Genomic DNA, 19,623 nt, shown 5'->3' on the forward strand with positions numbered 1-19,623 from the left:
TACATTGAGAAATATCAATCATGAATATTATGTTGTTTGTGGTAAACATCGACCTAACCATGTGTAGTATGATGTTAGCACTATCAGGCGGTTCACTGACATTGCGTAGCACAACGGAAAGGATATAAAAATGCATGAATAATGTTACACAATTTAGTTTTAAGAGAATATTCATAGAATAAGGACTAATATGTATCTTAGTAGCTTGCATATTAATAGTGCAATATTGTTTAATATAAAATATAGTATAATTATAAAATTACTACTGACACAACTTAAACCCAATTTAAGATTCGCTGATTTTTTAACCCTCCAAGTGATAGCGGCTCGGACCGAGCCGTTAGGGACTGCGTCTGAATCGATAACAGCTCGGTCCGAGCCGTTCGTGAAAAACAACGTAAAATAATAACTAGTATCGGAATTCAGCTATATTTTATACTAAACGGTTTAGAAAGAGTTCCTTTACTTGATACTCTATGTTGTATATTTTCAAGCAGATACAAATAAACATTATATGGAACTTGTTGATGAAAAGTACATTTTTTGGCAGTTTTGATTTGTTTATGCTGGTGAAAAACATATTCAAAATCAATTTTCATGTAAATATAAACTGCAAGAGTTATACATCTTTGTGTTCAAACTTAAATTGTGAATCTTTTGCATATAATAAATTTCAAATATCTGTACCTCAGAACTATATGGGCCTAAGTCACATTTAGTAGATTTTTACAGGAGAGCATAAAAACTACGAACAGTTGTGTTTATTCTTTATTATAAAATTATGAACTGTGTTTAGTTTCTACTTCACAAGTTAACTTACTTATGTTTATAGAAGCATTAAACTGCTTTAGTATTTTTATGTAATTATTTTTTGTTACATTAAAAATGGGACTTACGATATTTTGGCTCTAATCAAAAACATATGTTATATTGCTACTTGGACTTAAGCAACCAAATTAAGTGTATCCATTAGCAACCAATATACATGGTTTAGTCAATAAAAAACACTATTACAATGCTAATAAAATATATTATCTAACAATGTTGTAATGGCATCTGGAAAGTTTGTTTTTTCTAAAATCAAAAACATTTGTTTTAATGCTATTTGGACTTAAAGCATTGTATTTACATTAGCAACTAATATACATTGTTTCGTCAATAAAACACTATTACACACTGCTTATAAAAACTATAAATATAAGGTAAGAATTAATCTAATAATGTTGAACTGATATCTGGAAAGTCATTTTCACTAGCCCCATGTGGAAGGTTCTCAAAGTAAGCCTTGTATTCTTCAGGGACCCACTGGAGGATTGTCATTAAATCTCTGAATTTTTCATTACTTATTTTCCTCTTCTCAGATCTTAGTTTCGGAACTGATTCAGGCATGATTGTTTCTTTTCTCTTATTTCTTCTCAAATCCACACTTTTAAAATCAACATCATCAAAGCTTGTTTTATAGTACAGTATACCAAGTTCTTCTCTTCGAACCTGTAACCAAACTGTGTTGGAAATGAGGAAAGGTTCTCCAATAGTATTTTTTTTTTCCTGTTTATTAATGGGTCCATCTTTATTAGTAAGCGAAAGAAAATCAAGAAAGTGTTCAAGAGACATTTTCTTTACAATGAATGGGTTTTTATTGCTACAAGATGCGATGAAGTTCGCCCAATCATTAGTAGTAAATATTGTGTTAGTTTTAAGATGCTTTTTTGCTCTTTCTATTAATCCATGTTTACCATCTACCTCCATATGTGTATGCCCAGCTAATAAAAATTTGTGGTTTATTTCATTAATGTTGGGTAGAGTTTTCAAAATCCAAATGTACATAAAAAATCATATTAATATTTCTATTTTGACCGCTGCAGTTATCGGTCCAAACAGTCAGAGTGTCAATGCTGCTTTTATTGAGCTCTTCATTTTGCCCAGGTAAACAAACAAGAAGCCATCTCACTTCCACCTCTACCTGCAGTGGTCTCATTCCAAATCATGCACCACGTTTTCTTTCCACTACTGTCGTCAATGGTGTAGTTTAGAGTCCAGAGCTTTCTCAAGTAGAAGCTTTGACAGTTTGTGAGAGCTGGAGTAGGAAGACACTTCTGTAGGTCTGCCATAACAACTTTAAATTTTTCATTTCCTTGTCCCAAAAGCTTATCTTCTTTTTTCAAATGGTATCTACGTGCTGCTTTCATCTAGATGCGTTCTGCTTTTCTGCTTGAAGGTTTTCTTTTTGCTCACCGTTTGCATTCTTTAATTGGCAATCAATTCTGTCACAAAAATCACATGTGTCATTGTCTGGCAAATGAAATGACAAATTGTATTCTCTATTGAAAATTTCTGAAAATAACCATTTCTTTTCGGGTTTTGATATTTTTTTTTTCTTTACATTCATTTTCATACATGGTATACATTATGGAAATGTTTAAATCATTACCCAAGTATTTTTTGTTTGTCCTTTCCCTACTATAGTGACTTTCATATGCTGGATATTTTGATATGTGGTTTCTTATGATATCCTTTGCTGTCTCTGGTATTTTGTTTCCTGGTACATGTTTGCCACGATGGTCTGGTTCAACCATACCAGTACTTTGGGTTTTTAAGAGAGCAAACTTAACAAATGTTTCTGATATTACTAGTGTGTTCAAGAAAAATTGTTTGCAAACTTTTTCAAAATTGTTATCCCATTTGAGAAAATAAGTATGGCTGTTTTTTCTACTATTTCTAGAACCATCTCTTTGTCGTGACCTGGCTATTGGCTTGGTTGTAAATACAAGAAACTATATACTGGCGTTTAGAACTTAAGTTTCTTTCACTATTATAATAGTCAGAATGAATGTGTACTCTTTGTGCATGACTTATGCGCTGAGAGCATTTCAAGCGACAAGTAGTTTTTACAAGGAGGTCTTAAAGTTCTTTCTTTTACAATATCTCCTTTAGAGTTGACATGCTCTTTTCCAGAAATTCGGTCCCTGCTTTCTAATGTTTTTTTTTCCACTTTTTTTCATTCCTTATTCTTTTTCTTCCTTTATTTTTAGGTTGAGTAACTATCGGTAACTCGCTCTCCCGTGTCATCTGAATCGGTGTATGGTACCAGAGGTATTATATTATTATTATTTGCTGTAGTATTTGTACTTACAGATTGACTTTGTACTTGTTCTAAATCGTTACTTAAAGTTGAAATCACTCTCTGAACCTGAAGGTGGAGTGTATGTTGGATCATCGATGTCATTCTCAAATAGGTCGCTCACAGAAGATAGCGCATCATCTAAATCTTCCAGTGTTGTCGATGCTCCAGATTCTTGTTCCATGTTTGTCACTTGTGTTATCGTCTCTAGCTCCCATTCATTTGACTCTGAAAAATAAAATTGTTAAGATATTTTGAATATTTAATTTTATTTAAGTGTTTTTGCTTTTAATAACATAGAGCTTTCTTTCCTACAAGTGTTCCCAGCCCTTCAAGAAATAGAGAAATTCACTTCACTCGGTTTTGTCCAATTTATTTTAATTTTTTAAATTGATGTTCCGCCAAAACATTGATTAGTTCATTATATAGATAGCCTACACAAAGAATGTGGATATAAAAAAATATTATAATCGTTAAAGTGGATTTCTATTGAATTTTTATCATGTTTTTGGTAATTATGTGTAATTTACTCGTCACTCACGAAGTTTTTCATATTGAAGTATAAATTTCTGTTAAACATGTAGAATGTTAAATTAGGTAGAATAACAAGTCGGAAAGACAAAGAACCCCTAAGAATATAACTATTATCGTATGAAATTAATGCTCTTCTGTCCCCTACCGACCGACTACAGCATTTTACAGTCTAATGACATGTACTAGGTCTAGGCCCAGCTTAACACGATTGAAATGGAACCTAAATTATTGCTAGGGTAGGCTAAAGCCCCCGAGTAAATACCTGCTACAATATGGTTTAAATGGTTAAACATAACAGTAATTTACACAAAAAAGATTTTTTATAACAACCATAAATTTACTGAAATTTATTTAAACTGAGCCTAGAGTATTATGTACCTACTAATCTCACCTGGTTCTACTGGAGTTGAAATGAAATTAAGAAGATGTACGTCTTTACTAGTTTCTCTTTCAACTTGGATATTTTCACTTTCATGCATGTTAAAATTCCATTGGTTGAGTCATTGTCAGGTAAAACGAGGATGGATGTGCAATCTGGATTCAATACCTAGAAATAAAATTGAAAATCAAACATACAACTTAGGCCTACTTCTCCTATTGGCACAACAAAGTTCTAAACCTAGGCTAATAATAATAATAATAATAATAATAAAAATTGTTCCTTGAGGTCTGAGTATAAAATTCGAATTTTACTTTAAGTTTTACATATTGTTTAGCTTGTAAACATATTTAAAAAATACTTACTTTTTAATTCGGTTAAAGTCGGTGAAGGAGTGGAATTTCTTCGTGGAACTTCTTCTACTGATTGATTGCTAGGACAATCATTAGTTTCAGGTTTCAGATTATCTTCAGTGAACGTATTAAGGTTTTTCAATTTGGAAAGTATAAACTTTCCCCTACTTTCCATATTAATACCAAAACGTTTTGTTTAAAAGTAGAATAAAACTTTGATTAGTACAGCTCAGTCCTAACCTCAATAATCTCTCTAATAGCAGGCAGCAGCAATATCAACAGTATTATTGACAGTCATCAGCTGTTCAGAAAAACAGGACTTGAGACTAAATGAGTATAGTGGCTAGGGCCAGACAATGGCAAGTCCATTTTGTGGACTTAGGTTTTTGCTGAAATGCTCAATGTTCAGAACCATAACATCATAGGTGGAGTTAAGTTTGTCTGGTTCTGATATACCTCAGGACTTAGACTCATATAACCTTTGATAAATCATAAAAATAGAATTTTTAGCGGAGTTTACGATGGTATGGCTGGATGTAAATGAAATTTTAAGAACATACGTGCAATAACCTAAAAAATAAGAAAATTTTGGACTTAGGCTCATATGGTTCTGAGGTTACAGATATGTCACTATGGAAATTGTGAAAAATAGCCTCAAAAAATAAGTTTTGATGGAAAATCTTTTTTTCAAGGTCATTAGTAAATAATATCATAAAAAAATTTTTTTTGTAAGTTTTTCTTTATCATTACCATTTAGTACATATTATAGTGAACATTTTAACCCTTTCGATCCCAGGCATTTTTCGCGCTGTATCTGCCTGAGTCCCGGCGCCTAGCACTGGTGCATCTGCCCCAGTCCCAGGCCTCGTTTTGTGAAAATTGTAAGACTTTACTAAAAACTGTATAAAAGTTTGATTTATAGATGGAATTTTATAAATCTTTTTTAAAATTAACTCTTACATTACTCTCTATCACATGCATTAATCAATATATATATATATATATATATATACATATGCAGAAAAAATTTTTTTGGAAAAAATGTTACTTACCAAACAAACTTTTTCAAAAATTTGTGTTATCCTGTAGTTGCCAGTATCCAAAAAAATATGTACCCAAAATCCAAAATTATATTTTATAACAAAACTTTATAGTTAATAAAAATACAAAGTTTTATTGCATTTGAACCACAAATAACTGCACAAAAAATATATTTTTTTAAAATGTCAAATAGTGCCAAAAATGTTTTTTCTGCGATATATTTGTCCTATCATTTAGTTATGAATATCCAAATGGGTTTTTATCTAAATCTAAATTCTTGTAATAATATAAAAGTTTAGAATAATTAAATTACAAAGTTTTATTATAGTTAAACAAAAGATATTGAATAATAAAATAATAAAAAGGGACCGCGTAGAATTTGTACTAACACTTGTGAATAGGAAAGCACTTGGTATGTAAACCTTTCTTACACTTAGAACAAATGTACAATGACTTTTTTCTTTTGCCACCACCTTTGGTACTTGCTGCACTACATTCACAACAATTTCTTTGCATATTATTTGGCAGTTTTTTCAAAAAGTTTTTACCTCCACCTTGCTTTTCTTCGTCACCACCAAAGCCAAAATCTGGTCTAGGGGGTCTTTGTTCTTTTATGTCAAACCATTCACGTGCTAAGTTATCAACCAAGGTCACAGTAAACTTAAGTCTAGATATGGGCGTGGTTGTATTACTTTTGTACAAAATGAATATATTTAAAATCATCCTAGATAAAAGATTAAAAGTGATCTTTTTCCAAAACTTGGTTGACTTACGGTCTCCCATATACTGGTGTAACATCTGGTCATGGCCATCTACACCACCCATGTAACAATTAAAAATCCCTAATAATCTTAGGTTTACTTGTAATGTATACTTTGTTTCCTCCTTTCTTTGATTTTTGTTGCTCCCCAGCTTGACTGAACTGAGACGTTTGGCGCGCTGCTGCTCTGAGCAGCCACAGCCTACTAAAATAGCATCGACATACTAAATTAAAAGTTCCGATAAATACTATAACTTTGTAAAACGGTTCTTTACAAATATTTTGATATATGGAACAAAGGTTTTTTCTTTTAAAATCTATTTTAAAAAATATTTTACTGGACGTCCTAAAAATAGGACGTTGGGATCATACGCAATTTCACGTGACGTCCTAAAAATAGGACGTTGGGATCGTACGCGATTTCATGGGACGTCCTAAAAATAGGACGTTGGGATCGAAAGGGTTAATATATAATATGTTATATTTCAGGTATATTTGATATGTTTTATGAATTAAAACAAAAAAACACTGCGCATCATCATAAAAAGGCCTATCATTGTACAGTAATATGAGAATCACTTGGAGGGTTAATTATAAATCTTATAGTTTCAAAATGATACATATATTTTTAAAGACTTAAATTCCTGCTCAATAAAACTATTTAATCTAATTTTTTTGGATCCTAATCTATTTTGTGTCTCCTTTGCAATTAAACCAGTAAATGAAAAGATTCACTTTGCTGGAATGGAAGTACAGTAGATTGAATTGAAAGATTATTTACAATATAATTTGTATATATTTTTGACAGTAGAATAATGTCTTTCCAAAATTAAAGAGGGGTTTCTGTGAGATACAAAGTGGAAAGTCTGGATCTGAACTCAAACAACTGATTTTTAATTGTAACTTGTATAGCAGCAGCTTGTCCGGCAAAACGAATGAATTCATTCGAAAACTATAACAATTCGAAAACATTTTGCACCTCACATCACTATTTGAAAAAAAAAGTCCCTATCTGTTTAAAACAAAAGAAGCTGTTGTAGAAGTGTTTGAATCAGAAGTCAAACAAATATTCCACTTTTCAACAGAACTTGGAAGTAAACACGGCTCATTAGGCTATGTTTGGAGATTTATTCCAATCACGCCGGCGCTTATGAGTTGTGATACTCATTATATTTCAGTACAATAACTCAAAATATAAATTAACTTACGTGATTTAAGTAACAGCCTTCTGCCCATTTTTCCCTCTTCTCTTCATCAGTCTGTAACATGATAGTTAAAACATAATTTTTTATTTAAGAACAATAAATTTTAGCGCCAACACGCATGAAGTATGCCGCTACTGTTAGTAATGAAAAATGCCTCAGGCATACTCTGTGCCCGGATAGTATTTTATATAATACACAATGTTATCCAACTATATTTTTAGTTACAGTCTTATATAGAAGCCATAACAACTAAGTGGATCGTAAAATTTAAGGGAAGCAACTCCATCTTTGCAATGTGATTTACATTACTGATTAAGTAATGGATTTCTAATATTTTCTAAAACTTAAATGTAAACAAATGTCTTTGATGAACTTCAGCTGTTAAGTGTCAGTTCACTTTGGATTACGTGTCGTAAATATTTGAATTATTTTCCCGCATTATAAAATATTGTAGGAAACTTTTCCAACTGTTCTCTCCTTATAAACCTTCCTTGGACCTCAAAAAACATTTTTTTAAAGAGTTAGACGAATTGGTCCTGTCATTCTCAAGATTAGCACTTAGCAACACATTTAGAGATTCATTTTTATATAGTAGATTAGACAGGTAAGAGATAGAATAAGGAACAAAATAACTAGAGAAAAATTGAAGGTAGTTTCTCTGCAAGAGACAATGGAAGGAAGAAGAATACAGTGGATGGGGCATGTGAAGAGGATGGGAGATAATAGAATGCCTAGAATAGCACTGGAGAAGGAGGAAAGAGGAAGAAGACCAAGAGGAAGACCGAGAGGAAGATGGGAGGACCAAGTGTGGAAAGACATAGAGAGAAGGGGACTACAGAAAATAAAGGTGGAGGAAGAGGAGACCTGGAATGACAGACAAAAGTGGAGGAGGCTGTGTACGACGACCCGTGATAACGGAAACGTCTGATGATGATTATACAGCTGATTGTTTAGCAATAATGAGTTTCCATCTTCTGAAAATATTGTACTGTATTTAACCTTTTTTCTTCCAGAAAATATTTGCCAAGTCTCTCAAAAACCTCGGCCCCCCTGACACTAAGTATTTCCCAGGATCTCGGGGCCAAATTAGCAAATTTTACACCGTTTCAGTTAGAAATTCATATTTATGATCGAGTTTTTATAATTTTTACTATGGTTTTTTCTTTACACTAATATTCTTAAATTATAATATTTACTTATCAAACAACCTAAATTTTGAAAAATAATAACCTTATTTAAATTTTTTACAATTTTAACAATTTATTATGAAATAACAGTGGTAAAACAAATTTCAGGCTATTTATATTGATTTTCCTTAAAACAACATTTAATAACGAACATTATACAGAAATTCAAGTTAATAATACACAAATCTTTGCGATGTAAGACTCATTCAAAAACATTGCCATTTCATTCTTTATATACTGTTATAAAGGTTGTATGTGCAACTGCAACATTACATACATAACTATTGAATACATACAATTCTTATAACAAACCTACGTTCCTTCTGAACATTGCAATACAAAAACTTACGATTTGAGTACATGTATATATATATATATCTCTATTTATTTTCCTAAACATCAGAAAATTCTGATGCAGGGTAAATTAGTAAATACTTCTTACATCCAACAATTTGGATGTTGGGAGTGAAAGGGTTAAAAGCAACTGGAAAGAAAACTCTGCCAATCTTTAAAAACCATGCACCACATTAATTATAAATACTACCTTATGTATATATCTTACATTTTCAGTTTCTGGGCTAAAGGTGCACAAATCGTTCTCATCAGATCCACTCTGAAACAGTAACAGTCAATGATAGTTGTTTATTTACCATTACATAAATGGTAAATTATAATAAATATAACCAACAATAAAAATAATTAATACAAATAAAGAATGATAAATAGAGCAGAGTACGATAACAAAATAACAGGGTAGATTACATAAAAACACAATTAGTATCACTAAACACGAGTTTCAAAAATTAATAACTATATTAGTTTTCAATTGATTAAATCATGAACGAACGATGATTTTCTAGCAGGACTACAGCTGTAGATGATTATAAATTACTAACTAAAAAGCTATAATTAACGTAAATCCATGTACGTAATAAAAATAATTCCTTAGAAACTATTTAAATAGTTTTTCTGTATAAAGACAAATGTGATGTTAGTTTTTAAACAAGTTTAACTCATTCCCACATGAGTGTCCATATAATAATAAAACCGTAATGTACTATGATTAAAAGTAATATAGTACTATTTTTATCTTTCTTTTTTCCAATGCAAACAATATGGTCTTCTTATTATTAATATAGTTATTAATTTTATAAAACACATATATTCAATTTCTGATTAAACTGAGACCACTGATAATAAACGGGATTTAGCAACTTTGGGTGGGCATTTAAACAATAAATACTAACGGTTAGGTTAGGTTAGTAAACCTAAATCGCCTAACATCAGCCGCAACGTGCTTTGAATAGGTGGCTTCTGTTTAATCAGAAAGTACCTAATATTTACTTCATTAATCTTTACCGCTGAATGTTTTTAATTTATGTATCTTTATTAGTACCAACAAACTAATTATTAGTATGTTTTTTAAGAAATGCATGCAATGTAATTTATATCAGTACAAAGTTCTACTGAATTAACAGCTGTTACCCGTGGCTTTGCACACAATTTTAAATATCAAAGTCATTATACTAGTTATTAAAAACACTTAGGAAATTTTCCAAACTTAAGTAGGCGTACATCAGGTACATATTATTAAGTGTTCATGGTGAAGAGGATCAGAGTATAAACTGAATTTTATATCATGTTTTCCACGTGAAGGAGCTTTTCTAATTCTAATTAATTTTAATAAAAAAAAAACACAAATACATAGGTCTCAGAAACCTATTTCGGTAAAAAAAGTGTTCACTCAAGGCCCTTGTCATATACTTCAAGTTTAAGATATTTCCAGTGCCATAGCAAAGTTTATCTTGTTCCGACAAAGAAAAAATATACCATACGTAGAACTGAGAAAAGCCTACTTCAGTCAAAATGTACTTCTATTTTATTTTACACTCCAACGGAAATCTCCATTTTTACAGTTAGAATAAAGCAATTACAAAAGTTGATAAATATAGAAATAGATTATGATGGGGTGTACCATGCAAACGAATCCTAACCATTAATTAATAATGCAGATGAACGTTTTAACAGTGAATAATTGATATGAGTAAATTATAATAAATATAACCAACAATAAAAATAATTAAAACAAATAAAGAATGATAAATAGAGCAGAGTACGATAACAAAATAACAGGGTAGATTACATATACCGGGTGTCCCACGAAGAGGTTTAAATGTGTGATTTTATATTACTTGCCCATTTATGCACCGAACATTTTCAAACTCTACACAATTCATTAAATAGGTTTTAAAAATATTCTATGAAAATTTCAGCTCTCTGGCAATTTTTGAAACAAAATGGCGGAATTTTGAAAAAACTATAATTTAAAAAACAGTATTTTTGGTTTTTTTAAATTATTTATTGTAATATTCTAGAGAAATGAAGCATTTCAATCAGAAAATTAGAACATAGCCTATTAAAAAACCTACAATTACAGTCCACAATTATTCAAACTGTAATCCGTCCACAGCAACACACTGATAACAATGATGGCTGATGCAAATTTGACATATAGTCGCCGGTCTGACAGGTTCCTTGTCAACCACTTTAATTCAACATTTCAAAACCCTAGACAAACAATGTTTAAAGAGAAAAGGTTCGCAAATCTTTGATTCAAAAATTGTTAAGTTTGATACAGTAGTCCTTCTGCCAGTTTAGATTCACTTATGGTGCCACAGTTGACTTTGTCTTATTGACCTAATAAAAAAATGATATAGACAATAGACAATAGACAATTTATTGGCCATTAATAATTTTCAATAAAATTACAATAGGCTTCGTCAAATATTAAGGCTTAAATTACTAGCCTAATCTAAAGTTAAAAATCCTTATGAACGATCTCACAGCTAAAATATTCATTAATATTATAGAAAGGTCTATTTTTTAGCCAAGAAATACAATTTATTATTAAAAACTTGACATGGTAAAGTTTGAACAGCATAAGGTAACAAATTGAACATTTTAATGCCTAAGGTTGTATGGTAATTCATGGTTTTACCTAATCTAGCTCTATCTACATTTAACTTATCTTTATTTCTTGTATTATAGTGATGAACATCATTTCTTTTCAAAAACCATGTGTGACTTTTTTCTTACATCTACTAATACCTCATAAATATACAGATTTATAACAGTTAAAACACCAATATATTTACAAACAAAGGTTTACAATGATCTAACACAGGTGCATCCGCTAAAATTCTCACAGCCTTCTTTTGGATTACTAGCACCTGATCAATGCCTGTACCATTACCCCAAATTATTAAACCATATCTAATAATACTTTCAAAAAATGCAAAGTAGGCCATTTTTTATATACCTTTGTGATACTATTTTTTTTTAAATTACACAATAAGTAAATAACCCTAGATAATCTCTTGCATACATAATCAATGTGTTGTTTCCAAGATAGCCTGTTGTCCACTATTATCCCCAATAACTTAACAAAAACTTCAGATTCAAATATAGGCCTATTAATATTCTTAAGAGTTATTAACATTTGTTTTGTTTTTTCTGCGTTTAAATAGAGACCATTTACATTAAACCAGTTAACAGTTTCATTCATTGTAGTCTCTACCAAGTTGTTTAAGTAAAGCAAATTTGTGTGACTATTTAACAAAGTGGTATCATCAGCATATATAGTAGTAAAACTAGAGACATTAAAACTTAAATCATTAATAAATATAATAAACAAAACAGGACCCAACACAGATCCCTGTGGCACACCTATATTTATATCAGCCACTTGGGAATAAGCTCCATTAACCATAACAACCTGTTTGCGATTTGCAAGATAGGACCTTAACATGTTCAAATTCTTTGCACGAAACCCATAGAATTCCAATTTGTTCACCAGTATATCAGGTCTAACACAATCAAATGCTTTGCTCAGATCACAAAGTGTGATCTGAGCCCAACAATTATTTTCCAAAGCTAAGAGAACATTATTTACAAGAGTATTTACAGCTTTAACCGTTGAACAATCAGTGCGGTAACCAAATTGACTAGAACTAAATAATTTGAGATTTTCAAAATGAATACATATTTGATGTTTAAGTAATTTCTCAATTACCTTAGACAAGATTGGTACACATGAGATAGGCCTATAATTATTCGGACAATCAAGTGAGCCATTTTTATACACAGGTACAACTTTTGAAAATTTTAAACATGTTGGAAAAATCCCCCCCGATATACATATGTAGCTACTGGAAATATACTTCACTCAAAAAGCATCTACTTTATATATAAAATATTCCCAGTGTCATAGATGAGTTTACCTTCTTGCAAGAACAAAATATATACATACGAGTATTAGGACTGAGACGCCTACTTTGGTCAAAATGTGTGTTACTTCCGGCCATTTAAATTCACTTACAGTGCCACCATTAATTTTGTCATACTACCCTGATAACAAAACTATATACATAAGTAGCTATCAGAAATCTCCTTCGGGCTCTTGTGATCTATCTTTCGTCTAAGATATTTCCAGTACCATAGTTGAGTTCCCAATAATTATCCTAATTAAGAAAATACATGCATAAGTAGTCTATTATGATCAAGAGGGAAATCCTACCTACTTTCCGATATAAAGAGGAAATCCTTATTAAGTTCATGAAACATTTCAAAATTATCATTTATAAGGTTTAGCGAAGTAATGCAGGGTTCAATTCTAGGATCTTTACTGTTTATATTCTGTGTTAATGACAATATTACTGTTCTTACTGAAAACTTTGCCACTATTTTTTTTATGCAAAGGATTTTCAAAATATTTTGTAAATGATTTAAAATTAATTTCTCATGAGAGATCAAGAAGCACTCATTCTGCCTCTACAAAGGACTGCAGTTTTTGGAATTTTTTATAGTTACTGCATGCCGCTTTAGGAAGCCCATTCCTCTCCATTAACCAGGACTGGTTTGTCTAGGTCCTGGGCTGTGGTATTGATTGATGTGTACATGTGTAAATGGTCATGTCAGATATATGTAAAGGTCTATTTTAAATGAACTATCAGAAGAATAAAACAAATTATAAAAAGTATATGTACCCATACGTGTATGTACATACATTTATTAGCTCTTTTGTTAACAAGGTTACTGCCGTACAGTACTGACACACGTTTTTATCAGTAATTCAAAACTATGTCGGAATTATCAAGTGAAATTTTGAATAGAAACTCAGATACAAACTCCATAGTCTAGTTGTATTCCTCTGTCTATGACCTGAGTTTCGTGTTTACGAGTACCATATATAAGCTGTGTAGCCGTGACGCCATACACTCTGAGATTAAGTCAATTGTTGATGTTGTGTTTTTAAGTGCTGAAATATGCCAAATATGTTGCCTTACTATTGTTGTAAATATGTGTTTTAAATCTTTAGAACCCAAAATAAAGTGAGTTATGAAAGTTTTTACATTTCCATAATTTTTACAAAAGTGCCTAAAAGTAGTTTCCTTGCTAGGTAACATACAGTGAAAAATATTTTCTCATTTGCGCAAAACAGGAGTAGATTTTAAGTTATTACTAATCCACAATTTATTTGTACACAATATTTACTACATTTAGACAATCTTGTTGCCCAACCAGTGTGACAAAAAATATTTTATAATATAGCAATATAACAAATATTTTTTACAAGATAAGACCATTTCAAGCAATAAAAATGGCGATAGTTACATTATTAAAGTTAAAACTAATCTGCATTTAAAAATTGTTATAAAAAGTTCTACAGTAAATACTTACATCTTCCTCCGAACCATTTTCCTCGTCTGAACTCTGCAAAAATATAACATATTAATTTTTGTAATTAACTTTTATTTACTAACTAACATTTAACATAAGGTTTGTGTGGTGTGATGCAACTACAGGCCCAACTGTAGAGTTTGAGCTATATACATTTAGTCTTTTATATCTCATTATTTATTGATTATTTGTATATACTGGTATAAATGAAAACACGGTTGGTATGTATGTCTTAATTCCTTAAACGTTTCATAGATACCTAAGTTATGTTGTTCTTCTAAATTTCTTTGCCATTTTTACAGGCACAGGTAGGTAGAGGTTACGAAGAAATAAAATATTTTCACTACCATCCACCTGCCATCGGACTAAAAAGTCTGCATTTTCTCACACTTACTTAACATTCCACAAGATTCGACTTTCCAATACTGACTTGACATTCCACAACGTCCGACTTTACACAACTGGACTTGACATTCCGCAACATCCAACTTTCCGAAACAAGTCATTCATTTCAGATCAATTGCTCCAGATTGTTAAACAAACTTCGAAATGAGAGTATGTGCATGGGTATGTATCTATGTGTATGTTATATATGTAGGTTTGTATGGATATGTGTGCTTGGGACATGAAAAATAGATAAAATAAACACATACATACCACTTATTATAATGTGACGGCCCTCACTGGGCTATGTAGGCTACTTTTACATACTGAAATGATCAGCAACGCCTATTTCTTGTTGTGGTCAACAACAATGAAGAAATTGATTTGCTTTGATTGAATAAGAAAGATATGTTATTGTTTAAAACACTCACTTACCTATAACCTAACTGTTTTCATCGATATAGCATAGCCCCACTGGTATTTAGGAATCAAGAATCAAGATGTTTATTACAACATAACATTCACAACTATACGATAAATAATATGTAAACGGATTGCTTGTCAATGTATACAATGTCAATGACTGTCTTATGTATTGAGATAGTCAGTATTGTAGCGCTTGCGCAAATATTTGTCTAACTACTACTAAATTTTAAATCGATAATTATATGTTAAAATTCATTTACATGTTTAAAACTAACATGGCCAGTTAGTTAAAAAAAGTCATTAAACTTGAATGACTTAAAAAAATAAATAATTCACAAAAATAATAGAAAAATAATATACTATTTATAAATTAAATAACGTCAACAAAATAATATACTATAATAACTACCAGGGCAATAAACAACCTTAAAACAAAATATAAAATACATAATTAATAAACAACAATAACAGGTTACTAAAATATCTTCTACACTAAAACCACATTAATTTAGTCAAAATTGAATTATAAAATAACACATATGCTACAGATTTTACTGCCAAAAATTCAGACTCTCTGTAGTAAGTTTCAATTATCAGTAAACATTTTACTGTATTTTTGAAACCCAGACATTTTAAGCTTCTTTAAATGATCAGATAACTTATTGTAAAATTTAATTCCTTTATAATTTGGTGAATTTTCAAATAATGTTAAATTGTGAATAGTGAATTGCAGTCTTTCTTTGAAACAAGTGTTATACCGATGTTCGTGTTGAATAATGAGTTCTAAATTTAGGCGACCATGGATAAAAATTTAACAATCATACATACAATGATGGAATGATTAAAATTTCCAGGCTCCTAAAAATGTTTGTACGTGAAGCCCTTCTGTTCAAGAACATCACAGTTCCTATATATCTCTTTTGCATTTTAAAAACATAAAAAATTACTGAACTACTTTGCCATTTCTGTATTCCAATACTATTTCCATGGCTATTTAAGTCATCAACATATACAACAGGGTGAACAAAAGGCGGAAGAACACTGTATTACCACTACGTTTTGGAAGTTTCAAGAAACATTTACATTTTGGCTATATGATTGTTTTGTACACTTCACTGGACAGGTAAATACTTTATGTTACGTACACAGCTTTCAGAGATGGATTACTGACGGAATGTCTAAGATAATCTCAAATTTTGTTACTGAGCATGTTATTGCTGGAAAAATCATATTCTGACTTGCTCGATCCTTCAACATAAGAAGAACAATATTAGACTTACATGATAATCGGCAACCTCCAACAGCTCATTCAAGTCCTGCTCAATTTCGGTGTAATTTAGTCCACCCCCAAAACTAAAACAAAATGACAAAAAATGTATAGTACAGTATAATTAGCATGGTAAATTTCAACAGATTATTTATATCTATTTTTCTTTTTTATATGAAAACAATGAAGTATAATTGTGTGTTCTTTAGTATTCATTAATCTTCTGGTGAATTTAAATGAAAATCGTCAAATGTATGAATTTTATTTCTAACGTAATAAATTTCATTCCATGCTAAATGTAGTTTATGTAAAAAAATACAAACTAATTATTGACTGCTTTCTTCTGAGTATTAAAAGGCTGTTCAAAGGGTATTTAATATTCCAACAAACTATTCCTTAGTTTAATACAAAATAAACTTCTTTTACTGTTTCTATTAAACAAAATTTGAACTCTACCAATTGTATAAAAAGCTAAATTTATTTTTTACATTATCTGATTGATATATGATTGTTCCATCTTTACTTTTCATCTAACATAACTTGCTAAAGAGTGAATCTTCAAGTATTGTGGAATATATTAATAAAAAAAAAACAATTTTTTTTAAGTTTATCACAATGTATTGAAATGTATAGAAAACAACCCTTACAAAAGAATATCTGATGCAAATAATAATCATTTTGAATTCATATTTAAGTAGGTAGGATAACCACTGTTTGAAAATTATATGTCATTAGTTACATTTGTAAAAGAAGGATAGGTAAGTAACAAAAAAAATAATAATAACTGTGCTTATTTTTTCTCATTTAGATACAGTATACAACAATATGAAGCTTGAGAAAATATACCAACCCAAAAAGAAAAAAAATTGGACTTGGGTGGGAGTCATCAGCTTCTTAATTAAAAGAAAGAAAAACTAAGCAGCAAGCCCATGTTCTACAATAACAATAAAAAACACAAGAAAATATAATTGTAAACAAACTGAAATTGCTCTAAACCATTTAAGTTACACATGTTAATCAGAGAAATTCAACGCACCTTCAATATAAAAATTCAACAACTAAACCTTCAGTCTTTTTTAAAATATATATATAAAATTTAATCTCACTTGGAATTAAATTTAAAAACTTATAACTTAAAAACACAAAACATTTCTGAAATAAAGAACAGTTTGGCTTAGGCAATCACAAATACTGTTGATTACTGAGTCTAGCAGTATAACTAGAGTTGTCAATAACAGGTTCAGAGTTACCACTTGTCACGAAACAAATTACTTAAACTTTAAATACATATAAATATTTCAATGGTGAAATATAATTTCTAACAAAAAGTGGAAATGAATGCTCTCTGCTATTAGCATTACATTACGAATATTTTCTTTATTTCAAGAGCTTTTCGGGAGCTTCTGTACCACTCATCCCCTACCCTAGTTGCACCACTGATTCACATTAAACCCTCAAACAAGCTGTTGCACAGTCACTTCTCTATTTGTCTTCCTAAGGGTCTTAGCTAGCTAGCTCCAGTAGGGTTCATTTCTGGCTGGTTCACACCTTCCAGTTGAACGAAGACTGGGTACAGCAAAAACAGGTGTATCTCACTTAAATTTGGGCAATCTTATGAGTGTCCAAGAGTGGCTCTCTAACTCTTAACACGTTCACGATGCCGTGTACCCCATTGGGTACACGCTATCTTCCACAACAGCCGTGTACCCAATTAGGTAAACACCGGGCTTTTGTAAAGTGCGTAGTGCACCCGATGGGGTACACGTTGCTATGCATTTCATTATTACTATTTTATTTGTTTGCCTGTCTTGGTGGTTTGTTAAGTTTGATCCCACGCTTAAATAAATACCTCAGAATATTGTGTACCCCGTCGGACATGCAATAGCTTAATTCATCTTTTTAGGTACCCCTTGGCGTACACAGAGAGAAATTGAAAAAAAAAATGAAAGATTTTTTTTTGTGCAAAGCCTACATACCTTTCTCGTTATACTTAAAACTTTGACGTGAAAACGCCGATTACGTGTTTTTTCCATTATTAATAAAAAACTCGACAGCAAATAAAAAAGTCAAAAAATTTTTGACTTTGTGAATGTGTTAAGAGCTGCTGCTAAACCAGACATAAAGGCATTGCATCCCTGCCTGCTTTGACTGGAGAGGCTGGTATAGAGCTTGATCCCCTTCTTCCAAGGAGACATGACCGAGATTAATACCCAAAATCCTGCCTCTTAGATCTCGACAGGAGGCGGTTCTACCCCCAACCTTACTCATCCACAATATCTTGTCACTCCGGAAGCAGCGTGTCCTTTGAGGACTAAGTATAATTTTTCAGCTTCTTGTTCTAAGAGAACAAAAAGTCGGCTCCTCGCTGTAGAGAAGTACAATGATCAAAGACAATCCAAATTCTAACGATTCACCGAGTTAGTAAATAGGAACACCCAACAGAATTCGTTAATGTTACATCAGGTCCTATAAATGGAGGTCCCTAGTCCTAGATATAGGGTTGTGCTGTGAACTGTGACATCTGTTTTATTTTTATGGGACAAGATCAACCGGTTATTATCTTTCACAATTGAGACTATCACACCCACATTGTAAGGAACGAAATCCAACTAGTCCAGCCAGGTGCAAAGCCTCAGTCTAAAATAACTTGAAACTCTTAAACATCACCACTAACCGTCCTGACCCGTCTAGTCTGAAAAGGATCCTAAGATGTGTTAAATCTTCAAAGCTTTCCCGCATACCAGAAATATCCTCGAGAAACCTTACATCACTACACCCCAGAAACCTCCATAAAAACCTTGAACATCCCAAATTAACTGATCCAACAAATTCATCATCTATGAGAACTGGCATTATGGATCCCACCCGTTATAAAAATCACGAATAGCTTAACCTTTCAACCATTTTTTATATTCATAAATTCTACACCCCCTTTGAATACAAGACATATACAATTATACCTGTGAATGGCATAGTTTGATAATTAAAGTGCATACAGTACAGTGTTCGATCCAATAAAAATGTCTAACCTACTAAAACCCCTGCAAATGCATAAATGATCAGAGACATGACTGCGGAATTTAAAGTCTTTTCCATCCACAGCATTCTCTACAGCAAAAACTTAGACAACCGTTTTAGTAGCTCACAAATCCGAATAATGGAACTTGTTTATCAGTAGATCACCAAATCCTATGACCCCAATTCCAGATAGAAAATCTTACCTACTC

At 31.4% G+C, this 19,623-nt stretch overlaps 1 protein-coding gene across 13 annotated transcripts in view; it reads right to left on the reverse strand.

Annotated features, from left to right (window-relative positions):
- Positions 1–19,623, reverse strand: part of LOC124367976 (NK-tumor recognition protein-like) — a 107,339-nt gene that overhangs the window by 72,762 nt on the left and 14,954 nt on the right. For 6 of the 13 annotated variants that reach the window (XM_046825215.1, XM_046825223.1, XM_046825225.1 and 3 more), the window contains exons 4-6: positions 14,320–14,352; positions 9,143–9,193; positions 7,397–7,447 (exon numbers count right to left, since the gene is read on the reverse strand). In XM_046825215.1, coding sequence (XP_046681171.1) covers positions 7,397–7,447; positions 9,143–9,193; positions 14,320–14,352 — 135 coding nt within the window. Of the gene's footprint in view, positions 1–7,396; positions 7,448–9,142; positions 9,194–14,319; positions 14,353–16,409; positions 16,483–19,623 lie in introns of all 13 variants that reach the window. The other 7 variants (XM_046825226.1, XM_046825224.1, XM_046825220.1 and 4 more) reach the window with 3 other exon arrangements.

Source organism: Homalodisca vitripennis, chromosome 8, assembly GCF_021130785.1.
Source record: "Homalodisca vitripennis isolate AUS2020 chromosome 8, UT_GWSS_2.1, whole genome shotgun sequence".
Taxonomy (NCBI): domain Eukaryota; kingdom Metazoa; phylum Arthropoda; class Insecta; order Hemiptera; family Cicadellidae; genus Homalodisca; species Homalodisca vitripennis.